A 13,430-nucleotide genomic window follows, 5' to 3' on the forward strand; every position below is an offset into this window, starting at 1 on the left:
CAGAGGAGAAGGCAACTTGATCACAGAAGGAGATTGGAGAGAAGCACCTTGACGGTGGAGGAGGGGGCCGCAAGCCAAGGAGTCTAGGTGGTTTCTAGAAGCTGAAAAATTCTAATGGAAATAGATTCTCCCCTCTGACACCCCGACTTTAGATCAGTGAAACTGATTTCCAACCTCTTGACCTCCAAACTGTAAGCTACTGTTATTTGAAGCCACTGAATGTATGATAATGTGTTATAGCAGCTACAAGAAACTACTACAGGCTCCTTCCCTAATTCTTGTGGCTGCTTCTCTCTGGACTTGAGCTACTTTGTGCCCCACCCCCTCATGGGAAGGTATGGACTGGGAATAACTTGCCTCTGTCCCCTCAGCAAACTTACAGTAAACTCACACAGGGGTCCCTCCCACCTTCCTGACCTTCTGGCTTTCTGACATCTCTGTCCCTCCTTTCCCTAGTCATCCTCCTGGATTCAAAGCTTCCCAGGCTGAGCTGGGCTGGACTGCACTGCCAAGTAACGGGGTAAGTGTAGCCTTTCCCGCTCTGTCCCAGGAATCTTCTGGTGGTCTGGGATCCAGATCCTTCGGCTCCTTGTGGTTACAGCAGAACAAAATGCTCCCCAAGGCACATGGTCTGCAGCAGCACTGGCTTCAAGCCAGGGTGGCCTATAAGAAAATGTTGAGTCTTTGGTCAGTCCCAGAAGAAAAGAAAAGAAAAAGATAGCGAGGGGGAACCTGGCTGTGTCTAGCAACAGAAACGTGTCATCTAGATGAGCCAACGCTGGGCAGTGCCTTGCAGTTAGTAGATCCTCCAAGCAGTGTTGACTGATGGACGGATAGAACGAGCAATATTTAAAATCCTAAAAGAGGCTTGAAAACTAGGAGTGGGGGTGGGGAGATGTGGCTATGTGACTGCAGCCCGGTCCCTGAGTGGGCACCTGGTTGAGAGCCAGGAGACTTCAGGCACCATTCCCAGCTCTGCTGCTACCTCGACGTTCATATCCGGTCAAACCACTCTCTCTCTCTCTCTCTCTGGAGCCTCAGTTTACCCAGCTATAAAATTAAGGATTGGACTCGGTTGTCTCCAACGTTCCTCCCAGCTCTGCATCTTATAATTTCAGGGGCGGAGGCTGGGGGGAGGGAGCATGCCAGGTGATGGGGAAGGGGCTTTTCGGCTTTAGTCACCTCCAGGGCCCGGCCTCCTGGGGGCGCCTTGGCTCTGAGTTTCCCACATCTTTGTTCTCCTCCCCAGTGGGAGGAGATCAGCGGCGTGGACGAGCATGACCGTCCCATCCGCACGTATCAGGTGTGCAACGTGCTGGAGCCCAACCAGGACAACTGGTTGCAAACCGGCTGGATCAGCCGCGGCCGCGGGCAGCGCATCTTCGTGGAGCTGCAGTTCACGCTGCGCGACTGCAGCAGCATCCCGGGCGCCGCCGGCACCTGCAAGGAGACTTTCAACGTGTACTACCTGGAGACAGAGGCCGACCTGGGCCGCGGGCGGCCTCGCCCCGGGGGCAGCCGGGCCCGCAAGATCGACACAATCGCGGCGGACGAGAGCTTCACGCAGGGCGACCTGGGCGAGCGCAAGATGAAGCTGAACACCGAGGTGCGCGAGGTCGGTCCGCTCAGCCGGCGGGGTTTCCACTTGGCCTTCCAGGACGTGGGCGCGTGCGTGGCGCTGGTCTCGGTGCGCGTCTACTACAAGCAGTGCCGCGCCACGGTGCGGGGCCTGGCGGCGTTCCCAGCCACCGCGGCCGAGAGCGCCTTCTCCACGCTGGTGGAGGTGACGGGAACGTGCGTGGCGCACTCGGAAGGCGAGCCGGGCAGCCCCCCGCGCATGCACTGTGGCGCCGACGGTGAGTGGCTGGTGCCCGTGGGCCGCTGCAGCTGCAGTGCGGGATTCCAGGAACGTGGTGACATCTGTGAAGGTATTGGGCGGGCTGACGCGCGGGGGGGTGGGGGGCGCCGGAGCCTAGCGTTCAGGTGGCAATCGCGGGGGGGGGGGGCATGGGAGCCTAGCGTTCAGGTGGCAATCGTGGAGGGGGGCGTGGGAGCCTAGCGTGCAGGTGACAATCGCGGGGGGGGGCGTGGGAGCCTAGCGTGCAGGTGGCAATCGTGGGGGGGCGTGGGAGCCTAGCGTTCAGGTGGCAATCGCGGGGGGGGGGGGCGTGGGAGCCTAGCGTGCAGGTGGCAATCGCGGGGGGGGGCGTGGGAGCCTAGCGTGCAGGTGGCAATGGCGGGGGAGTGCGTGGGAGCCTAGCGTGCACGGTGACAATCGGGCGAGTATGCCCTGGACAAAGGAGGCAGGAGGGGGAGCGGATGGAGGGGCTGCGGGGTGGAGCGGGAGTCCTGACCTCCCGCGGGGCTCTGGGCGAGGAGGGGAATCCAGCTGGGACCACTAGGTGAAGTTCCCAGGAGGTGACTGTGACTCCACCTAAGGGGGCCTTAGGGGCTTGCATTTCGGGCACTGCCATAAGCACCTTACAAAGGATCTCTCATTTATTCTCGGCAATAAAGTCAATCACCTGGATCCCTATTTCACAGGTGAGGAAACTGAGGCTCAGAGACATTAACACCTCACTTGCAAAGTTAGTAAATGGGGAATCAGGGTTTGAATCTGGATTTGCCCAAGTGTCAAGGTCTTTCTATTACATGGCGCCACCTCCTTAGGCGTGAGGAAGAAGGCTAGAGCAGCCCGCCTCCACCGGCTATGGGCAGGTGGGATTGCTCCCCTTATAAACGGTGGGTGCCCTTTCACTGGCAGTATGCGGGTCAGAGGCTGGCAGGGGGGGTCCTTGAGCTGCAGAGTCCAGAGGTTGCACTAGATGACCACTAAGATCCCACCCGACTCTCTGCACCATGAGTCACTGTGTCACCTGAGAGAGACCCCTTAGTGGGGGGTCTATTGGGGTCTAAGTTCTGTGTGGGCACCAGGACCAGACCTCTCCTTCCTCCCACCCCCTATCTGGGGCTCTGAGGACTGAGGGTACAGATGGGGCGTGGATGTGTGCCCTGAATGTAGAAAGACCAAGGGATGCTTCTTCTAAGCTGCATCCTTTTCTAAGTGCCGACAAAAGAAATGAGTCAGGCATAGTCTCAAGTCTTCAGAAGCTCTACAGATGAAAAAATGTAAAAACTTAAAAATCACAACAAGGTGATAAATAATCTCATGGAGGGATTAATAGAGTGGTGGGGAGACAGGGGGAAATGACTAAACTTACTCTTTCCTTTGTTCAATCATCCATTCAATATGAATTGAGAACTTACCAAATGCATTTAGTTTAGGAGGGTTTGTTATATGTATTTAGATGATGTCACCGTCTCCTTCCTTGGGGGAACCTGTGGATTAGTAAGGGACTTGGAGGCATGAACCTTCCTGAACCCTCCAAGTGGGGTTAGGATCCACTTCTGCTCTCCAGCACCCATTGCAACCTCTACTTCTTGCTTTTTTTTTTTTTTTAACTGAGGTGTAGTTGACTGCAACCTCTATTCCTGCACTCACCCCATGGCGTGCAGTGATCTACTTAGGTGTGTTTGTGTTTCCAGCACTGGACTAGGAACTGGCCTCAGGCAATGGTTGTATTGGTCTCAGCAGCCTCACTGTCCAAAACAGGATATGGTAGGTGCCCAGTGGAAGGGTACTGGCTGATCACACACCATAGAGTGTGATCCCTACCAACAGAGAGTTGAGGAAACCTGGAGAAGGGAGAAGCCAACTTTAAGGGTGGAGAGAGATGATGAGAAGGCCTTTCTTCCAGGCAGCTAAAAGCATCCTTACCTAAGAGGTTGTCTACAGAAACATGGAGGCAGGAGAGAATGTAGCATGATTGGGGCTATGGGAGCAGAGGGCATTTGGGGGTGTGAGGAGTGATGGGGCTAGAGAGGGGCAGGTATATACATTGAAGGGCCTTGAACATTAGGATAAAGAGCTTAGACTTTATGCTGTAGACCAGTGTGGAGGATTTGAAGCAGGGATCCGACATGTTAATTTTTTAAAAATTATTTATTTGGGGGAGAAAGAATGAGCATGAGAGAGAGAGCACAAACAGGGGGGTGGGCAGAGGGAGAGAGAGAAGGAGAAGCAGACTCCCCGCTGAGCAGGGAGCCCAATGTGGGACTCAATCCCAAGACCCAAGATCATGACTTGAGCCGAAGGCAGACGCTTAACCGACTGAGCCACCCAGGTGCCCAGGGATCTGAAATGTTCAGATATATATTTTCAAAAGATCACTCGAGGATTAAAGGCCAGAACAAGATGCTACAGTAGTCCAGGAGAAAGAGCACAAGGTCCGAAGGAAGGCAGTAGCAGAGATCATTGAGACATGAGGACGGATGTGATAATGAGGCACATACACAGCACTTGGTGACCATGTGACACGGGAGGACAGAAGAGTCTTTTTTGATTTGTATGCTTCTAGAGGACTGAATGGACAGAGGATCATTCACTGAGGTAGAGGACACGGGACACTGATGGACATGGAACTGATGGTGCGTTCAAGTGGAGGTAGCTGGAAAGGGAGTCTGGAGCAGCAGCAGCAGAGAGACAGGTGCTACTTGAAGCTGTGGGTATGGTTGGGACAGGCCAAGGTGAGGTAAGAAGCAAGAGGGCCAATGATGAGGTCCTGCACAACAGCAGGATTTAAGGGGCTGTAGAAGAATGGAAGCCCATAGAAAAGGTCTTTGAGGGAGAATCAGAGGTTGGAGAAGATCCAGGAGATGGTGATTTGGTGGCAGCCCAGGGAGATGGAAGGGTCCAGGAGGGAACAGCTTCCGGTGTTGGTGAGCACCCAGGTGGGGCGAGGTGTGGACCGTGTCTGTTTGGTGGCCCTGTCAAAAGCAGTTTCTGTTGAGTAATGGAGAGAGAGAGACAGAGAGACAGAGAGACCAGGCTGCGTAGGTTGGGGTGAAGGAAGACGTGGAGCTACGGTCAGGGAATGTCCACAGGTCCTGGAGGCTGGGTTTGGAAGGGGAGAAGAGGACGCTGCGTTGAGAGAGGTTTTGACTGCAAGTAGGAGCCTTGTTTATCTGCTGAGGGAAGGAGCCAGTGGGGTACCAAGTGGGGTGCGGTGAGAGCAGCCTGGCCCGAGGGGTGTATTTTATTACTGACATGGTTTAGCCTTGCTGATGCTTGTTGCTGATAAAGATGAGGCCATGTTTTATTGGTTTTCTATACTCTATAGATAATGCCCTTAGTGTCTACACCCTCACCGGGCCGCTTTTCCTGCCCCGCTCCCTTGTTCTGTCCCTGGGAAGAGCTGGTAGAGAAGGAGTGATGTGAGAATGAGGAGCCATATGACTGATGGGACATAGTCTGGGTGGAGGACACGGGGCAGGACCCAGAGTGAAGAGGAGGGGCTGGAGGCCTTCAACGCGAGGTGGCTCATCCCCTCCTCTAGGCCTAGAAGGGAGCAGGAGGGGGAAGGTGGGTGTAGATGGAGGTTTGTGGGTTCGATGGGCTGACCTTGAGGGAATTACCAACTGACAGCCTTTCTTCTCCCGGTGAGGTGGGAGGAGGGCATCTGGCCCAGCGGTGAGTAGGATCCTGATCTGTCTTACAGACTCCAGCTCCAGAGCACCTGGCTCACAGTAGATGCTAAAAAAATCACTCAGTGAATGGATCAGGGTCGGGGTGGGGTGAGGTGGGATACACATTGTGGGTGATCACGCAATCACACACACACAATCACACACACACACACACACACACACACAGGACCCCAGTCCCGCTTCTGATTTAAGCTGAGACTAGACAAAAGCCACTTGTAATGGCAGCGTCAGCTCTGCCGTGGGGAGCACGGAGCCGGGGAGGATGCCAGGGAGGACTTCAAGAGAACAAGAGGAGGAGCATCAGGCATTATAGGGCAAGACCCAGAGTCGAGAGAGGAAAAGCTTAGCGTGGCTATGGGGGGGGGCCTGGGGAGTAGAGGGGGTAGAACGACCGTGGTCTCCCTCTTGTTTCTCTCTTTCGTTTCCGTCTCCCAGGCACATGCAAGACTGGGGGTTTCCCAGGGGGTGGGGTCGGGGAATCAGGGTGTCCAGCGACAAGTGTCTTCACATCGCTGTCGCACTGCCCCGGAGCACAGTGACCCAAGCAGGTGTGCTCTCTAAGCTTCACGGGGCACACAGGATCCCCCGCGACAGCCTCAGAAGAAGGTGGGCTCCCCATTTCTGAGCAAAGACTGTGGCCCCTGCTAGGAAAGCCACTGGAGGACGGGGCCAGCGGAGTTGACCTAGGTTGACCTTTAGGAAGAGAGAGAGGGGTGGGCTCCAGGAGGCTGCCCCTCGACACAAACCTCTTCTTTTTTGTTTTAAATTTTATTTAAATTCAATGAATGGACATATAATGTATTATTAGTTTCGGAGGTAGAAGTCAGTGATCCCTCAGGCTTGTATAGCACCCAGGGCTCATCCCATCACGGGCCCTCCTTAATGCCCGTCCCCCGGGTACCCCATCCCCACCCCCCTCCCCTCCAGCAACCCTCAGTTTGTTTCCCGTAATGAAGAGTCTCTAATGGTTGGTCTCCCTCTCTGCTTCTGTCTTATTTTTCCCTCTCTTGCCCCACGATCCTCTGTTTTGTGTCTTAAATTCCACGTATAATTGTCTTTCTCTGACTGACCTCTTTCCCTTAGCGCACATGACACCCTCTAGTTCCGGCCACGTCATTGCAAAGGGCAAGATTTCACTTTTTTTAATTTTTAATTTTCATTTTTTTTTATGGCTGACTGGTAGTCCATTGTATATATAGAGAGACCACATCTTTATCCATTTATCTGTCGATGGACATCTGGGCTCTTTCATCCCTTGGCTATTGTGGACACTGCTGCTGTGGACACCGGGGTGCAGGTTCCCCTTCGGATCCCTACATTGGTATTTTTGGGGGTAAATCCCCAGAAGTGCAATTGCTGGCTCGTAGGGTAGCTCTATTTTCAACTTTTTGAGGAACCTCCAAACTCTTGTCCAGGGTGGCCGCCCCAGCTTGCATTCCCACCAGCAGTGCACGAGAGCTCCCCTTTCTCTGCGTCCTCGCCCACACCTGTCCTTTCCTGACTTGTGCATTTTAGCCACTCTGACCGGCGTGAGGTGGCATCTCATTGTGGCTTTGATTCGTACTTCCCGGGCGCCGGGCCATGTGGAGCATCTTTTCATGTGTCTGTTGGCCATTAACACAAACCTCTTCGAAACAGAGCCCATCAAAGTAGAGATAACCGCTGCTGTCTCTGATGGGACGCACAGCTCTGGGACAGCAGGTGTCACAAACGCCCGCAGACAGGGAGCTTCTGGTACCTTTTTCCCCTCTTCAGTGAGATCCCTTGAACAGATCTGACTTGGCAACGGAGGTTGGCGGGCCATGGTTATTGTCCCCACTTGACCGATGGCCTCTTGAGGCCAGAGAGGCATAGGGAGCAGCAGAGCTAACACTGGAGCCCAGGCCACCTGAGTCCCTGCTGCCGCCACCAGACCACAACGGCCATGAGTCCCAGGCTCTGTTCTGAAGGCAGATACTCCCGAGGCCCCCTGGGCTTCAGAGGCCCTGCCCAAAGCTGCCCATCCTCCGCCAGATGGAGCCCCGCAGCCCCCCTCAGCCCACTCCTCCTCGTCTGCTCCGGCTGAGCGCAGCCTGCCTTCCAGAAACTGCTAACCTAGAAAGGAGGTCGGGTGGGCGGGAACAGGGAGCAAGGTGAGGCCACCCCAACTGCCAGAGGAGGGCGGGGAGCCGCTGCCCCACTCCTGCCTGGCCCAGCTGGCGACGACGGTTTTCAAGTGGGTGTTTAGCAGTTTCCACTTCGGGCCTGCGATGGAGGAACAGTAATTACTGCCACTGTTGTGTGCCTGTCGTCTGTGCTGGGCTAAGTGGCTTACACTTTGCTCACTTAATCCCCCAACAACCCTTTTGAGGTGCGAATTCCACACCAGGCTCGGAGAGGTCAACCTCTCTGCCGAGGCCAACGGCAACTAAGTGGTAGGGCTCCGTGGCCAACCCAGGTTGACCAGCTGTCAGAACCTGTGCCCTGGGTGAGGCGGGAGATGCAGAGTCGCCGGGAGGGTGTCAGGGTGTCGAGACCGGAACCCCCTTCTTGCCATTCCCCTGCACCCAGCTGGCTCCACTTCCAAACTGCAGCTGGGTGTGTCAGTTGAGGATGTGCGATGCATGGGGGAGGATGGGCTCTAACAGCAGTGTGTGCGCGTGCAGCTAGAGAGCCTGGGTGTCTGTCCCTAGGGGGCCGGGGGACACCCCCTGCAGGCACCTCTCTTCTGGCCTTACATCAAGACTGGACAGTTTAGCTGATTGTCTCCCAACAGGCATGGGGGCAGCATGGTGTCTGCTCGGGCTGGAACCCCACCGTTTACCGGCGGTGGGACTTTGGGCAAGTCTCCGAGCCTTAATTTCCTCATTTAAAAAATGAGGATAAAGGACATACGTCACAGGCTGTTGTGAGGAGTAAGTGAATTACTAGAGTAAAACAGTGTTCTGCACACAGTAGGTGCTTACTGACTGCTCTGTAGTCCTAGGCTGTGGGTTCCTAGCCTCCCCCCCCCCCCCCCCCCCCCCCGCCCTGCACAGTTCCAGGACAGGAGGCAGGCAGGGAAGTGGGGGACAGGGCCCCTCTCACGTGGCTTCCCCCCCGCAGCCTGTCCCCCAGGCTTCTACAAGCTGTCCTCGCGCCGGCCGCTCTGCTCCCCGTGCCCCGAGCACAGCCGCGCCCTGGAAAACGCCTCCACGTTCTGCGTGTGCCAGGACAGCTACGCGCGCTCGCCCACCGACCCGCCCTCGGCCTCCTGCACCCGTGAGTGTCCCCGACGGCGGGGGGGTGGGGGGGGCAGCCACCCCATGGAGATGGCGGGCTGGGGTGGAGGGAGGGGAGCCTGGGGTGGGGGCTCGGGCCCCGGGGCCTCGGGGTGGAAGAACCAGGATGGACGAGAGTACCCACGACGACGGAGGGATGAGGGCAGGTGGCGGAGTGGGTGGTCCCCTCCCGCCCTGTGCCCCCCGCCAGGAGGGGGGCTCCTGGTGCTCAGCCCTGCATCCCCAAGCTGCTAACCTCCTCCCACCGCCCTGGGCCCCGCCCTCCCTGTGGTCCCCGCCCCTCCCCCCTCGGTGTCCCCACAATGCCCCCTCCCGCCAGACCCCCCACTGACGGTACCCTCCTCCTCCTCCCCCCTCCCCCTCCTCTTCCCTCCCCCTCCTCCTCCTCCCTCCTCTTCGTCCTCCCCCTCCCTCCTCCTCCCCCTCCTCCTCCTCCTCCCCCCTCTCCTCCCCCTCCTCTCCCCTCCCCCTCCTCCTCCCTTCCCTTCTTTCTCCTCCTCCTCCCCCTCTCCTCCCCCTCCTCATCCCCCCTCTCCTCCCTCCTCCTTTCCCTCCCCTCTCTCCTCCCTGTCCCCCCTTGCCTCCCCCCCTCGTCCCCCTATCCCCCCCCTCCTCCCTCTCCTCCCCCTCGTCCTCCCCTCCCCCCCGCCCCCCCAGGGCCGCCGTCGGCGCCGCGGGACCTGCAGTACAGCCTGAGCCGCTCGCCGCTGGCGCTGAGGCTGCGCTGGCTGCCGCCCGCCGACTCCGGGGGCCGCTCGGACGTCACGTACTCGCTGCTGTGCCTGCGCTGCGGCCGCGAGGGCCCGGGGGGCGCGTGCGAGCCGTGCGGGCCGCGGGTGGCCTTCGTGCCGCGCCAGGCCGGGCTGCGGGAGCGCGCCGCCACGCTGCTCCACCTGCGGCCCGGGGCGCGCTACACCGTGCGGGTGGCGGCGCTCAACGGCGTGTCGGGCCCGGCGGCCGCCGCGGGAGCCACGTACGCGCAGGTCACCGTGTCCACCGGGCCCGGGGGTAAGGCCGCCCCGCGTCTCTCCGGGAGGCGAGGTGCCCCGCAAAACACCCCGGAGCGCGGGGCCCCCGTCCCTCCATCCCCCATCCCCCCATCCCCATCCCCCATCCCTCCATCCCCCATCCCTCCATCCCTCCATCCCCCATCCCTCCATCCCTTCATCCCCCATCCCCATCCTCCATCCCCCATCCCCATCCCCCATCCCTCCATCCCCCATCCCTCCATCCCCCCCATCCACCCCACGCACCCGGGAGGGACTGAGCACACGAGGGCCTGGGGCGCCTGGGCCGGAGCGGTCGCGGGGGGTCGGGGGGGGGCCCTGTGGGAGCCAGCGGGCACCCCTGCTCCCCAGCCTGCGGGGAGCCCCCTGCCCCGCCCCGCAACCTGTCGCCCGCGCTGTCCAAAAATTTCACCTGGAGGACCAGAATCGTCCCTCCTCGTCCCCTGTCCCAGAACACAGGGCTGGGTCCCGCAGCCTCCATCCCCGCCCAGCGGCCACCCTCTTCTCTGGTCCCGGGGAGAGGGCACAGCAGGGTCACAGTGCAGGGACCGCAGAAGGCACTGGTCACATTTCTGAGTCTGGAATAGGGACCCCAGACTCAGACCTCCACCCTCGGTTAGCGCTCCACCTTCCCCCGTCCCCACACTCGCTTTCCCCCTGTCTTTCCCCAGCTGGGGGGCACCTTCCTGTGCACGAAGAAGTGAGACGCGTGGTTTCTGGGTCTTTTCATCTCTGAGACGGGGTGGCTCTGTGACTCTACTTCCCTGTCTCCAGGCAGCTGGGTGGCAGAGAGGTCAGAGACCAGAGTGATTTTTATTCTTGTGCAAGTAGCGTGCTTGGGCATGTGTGCTTGTGTGATTCTTTCACCTACTAGTGGAAATAAAATGTAACCAATATCGATCTCTTTTCACTGAGTTTGGCTGGTTCGTAGTAAAACTTTCTGATCTGCACACAGCTTTTATTCCTGGAAAAGAACTTTTTTTTTCTTCCAGTTACTGCTTTGACTAGAATTTCTGATAGCTCCAATATCTCTCGAAGAATCTCTCTAAGCCTGAGGTTGTACATCCATTTTCTGATTCTCGAATCTTGTCACACCCTTTATCATTTTTAGCTCTTAATCCATTTTCTCTGCCTTTTGGGAGAGATTTCCAATTGGTCTGGTTTTCTGGAATAACAGTTTTGTTCTGTTTTTTTTTTTTTTTTTTTTTTTTTTTTTTTTTTTTTTTTTTTTTTTTTTTTTTTTTACCATATCTCTACTGTGACTTAACATTTGCTATTGCATTTACATTTTTTAAAAATTCAATATAGAAAAAGAAAAAAACCACCCATAATCCCATTTCCCAGAGCTATACAACTATTAATATCTTGGGGGTATATCCTTCCATATTTTTTCCTATCTCTGTATCCATATCTAGAAGTGTCTACTATAAAAATCCCTTTTGTATAATATATAAGGTATGGGATTTTTATCTGGTATTTCATATTAACAGTCCTGTTTTGATATAGATGGATTTAAAAATCATGTTGAGGAGATGCTTTTCTATTTTACTAATAAAAAACTAAGCTTCCACTGATTGAGTGCTGCTCTCTGTTGGGCACGGGCACTGTGCAATATGATTTTCTACATTCATTCATTTTTTTTAATTCTTTTTTTTCAGATTTATTTATTTATTCATGATAGAGAGAGAGAGAGAGAGAGGCAGAGACACAGGCAGAGGGAGAAGCCTACATTCATTCATTTTAAATGCAATGATAATCATCTTTCAAATAATGAATTTGAGACCTGAGAGCACAAGCAAATTGTCCAAAGTCACCCAGCTAGTAAGTACGCACCCTATGCTTTTAGCCTCTTGGCCATATAATGCTTTCACTTTTTACTCAACTTTTAAAAAAAATTGGGAATGGATGTTAATTTTATAAAATGCCTCTTAAGCATCTTTCAAGATAAGTGCATGTTTTTTTCTCCTTGGACCTATTGGCATGATGAATCCTACTTGTGGATTTTTCAGTGTGAGCTCTTTTTGCATTCCTAGATTATACCCCACTGGATATGAATGTATTATTCTTTTAATATTTTGCTGAATTAATTTGCTTATATTTTAACATTTTTTCCCATGTGCATTTACAAGAGAGATTAGTTCTTTCTTTCTTTCTTTCTTTCTTTCTTTCTTTCTTTCTTTCTTTCTTTTTCTTTCTTTCTTTCTTCTTCTTTCTTTTATTGTTCTTTGTCAAGTTTTAGCATTTGCCAAGTTTTGCTGGCTTTGGGAAAGGCCTCGGGGGAAAAATCTCTTCTTTTTCTCTGCTCTGTAACAGTTTACATGATATAATGATCATTCTTTGAAGGCATGCAAAACCGCTTTTGGGGCCCTGCATCTTCTCTGGGGGAAAGTTCGATGGTATTCTTAATCTTGTCCATACTTCTTGAGTCAGTATTGTTAATTTGTGTTTTTGTAGCAAATATTTCAATGATCTTTTTCTTATTCAGTAGCCGAGAAACGTACATTTTAAAACTGTCCTCGGTATCTGCAGTGAACTCTGCTTTTCCTTTCTTCGTGTTGTAAGCTTGAGATTTCATTTTAGGTAATTATCCTTGCTGGCAGTTTGTTTTACTGGTTATGACAAAGAATCAGTTCTTAAATTTATTAATTCCAGTGTTTTGTACTTTTTTCATTTATTTTATGGTTTTGCCTTCATTAATATCATTGTCTTGCTTTCCTGAAGTCTTTTTTTAGGAGAGTTTAGTGCTTAGCCTATGAATTTTCCTCTGAGTATAACTTTGGTCACATCCAATGTGTTTTTACACATAATATATTGCATCCTTAGTATTGTCACTTTTTTTGGAGCTAGTCATGTACCCTGCAATTTCACATACCTTTTAAAGTGTACGGTTCAGGGCTTTCTCATATAGTCACATGGTTATGCAACCCATAGCATCTAATTCCGGAACATTCTCGTCATCCCCAAAAGGAACCCATTAATAGGTACTCCCCAGCCCTTCCACCCCTCTGGCACCTCTAGTGACTGCTAATCTACTTTCTGTCTCTATAGGTTTGTCTATTCTGGGCATTTCATAAATATAGATTTAGACAATATGTGGACTTTTGTGTCTGCCCTTTTTTGGTTTGTTTAGCATGTTTTCAAGGTTTATCCATGTTGTAACGTGCATCAGTACATCCTCCCCTTATATGGCTGAGCAATATTCCATTGTATACCAGTTTGTTTATCCAGTCATCAGCATATGGGCAGTTTTTCTACCTTTTGGCTATTATGAATAATGCTGCTATGAATTGCATGTACACGTTTCCGTAGATACATGTTTTCAGTTCTCTTGAGTATATATGTAGGAGTGAAATTGCTAGGTCCTGTGATGTTATAGAGTGAGTTGTGTCTCCTCCAAATTCATAGGTTGAAACCCTAACCCCCAATGTGACTGTATTTGGAGATGGGACTGTTAGGGAAGTAAGGTCAATGAGATGGTAAGGATGGGGCCCTAATCCCATAGGACTGGTGTCCTTACAGAAGAGAAAGAGACACCAGAGCTCCCTTGCTCTCTGTGTGTGTGTACATGAGAGGATAGCCAAGAGAGGACACAGCAAGAAACGGTTGTTTGCAGGTC

General features: G+C 53.7%; 1 protein-coding gene across 1 annotated transcript in view; it reads left to right on the top strand.

Moving 5' to 3' along the window:
• The window catches only part of EPHA10 (EPH receptor A10), a 41,433-nt gene that overhangs the window by 1,708 nt on the left and 26,295 nt on the right, over nt 1-13,430 (top strand). Inside the window, 5 exon segments of the mRNA XM_025419869.3 lie at nt 457-468; nt 471-520; nt 1,250-1,928; nt 8,632-8,787; nt 9,465-9,815. Of these exon segments, the coding sequence (XP_025275654.2) occupies nt 457-468; nt 471-520; nt 1,250-1,928; nt 8,632-8,787; nt 9,465-9,815 (1,248 nt within the window).

This window comes from Canis lupus, chromosome 15, assembly GCF_003254725.2.
Source record: "Canis lupus dingo isolate Sandy chromosome 15, ASM325472v2, whole genome shotgun sequence".
NCBI lineage: Eukaryota > Metazoa > Chordata > Mammalia > Carnivora > Canidae > Canis > Canis lupus.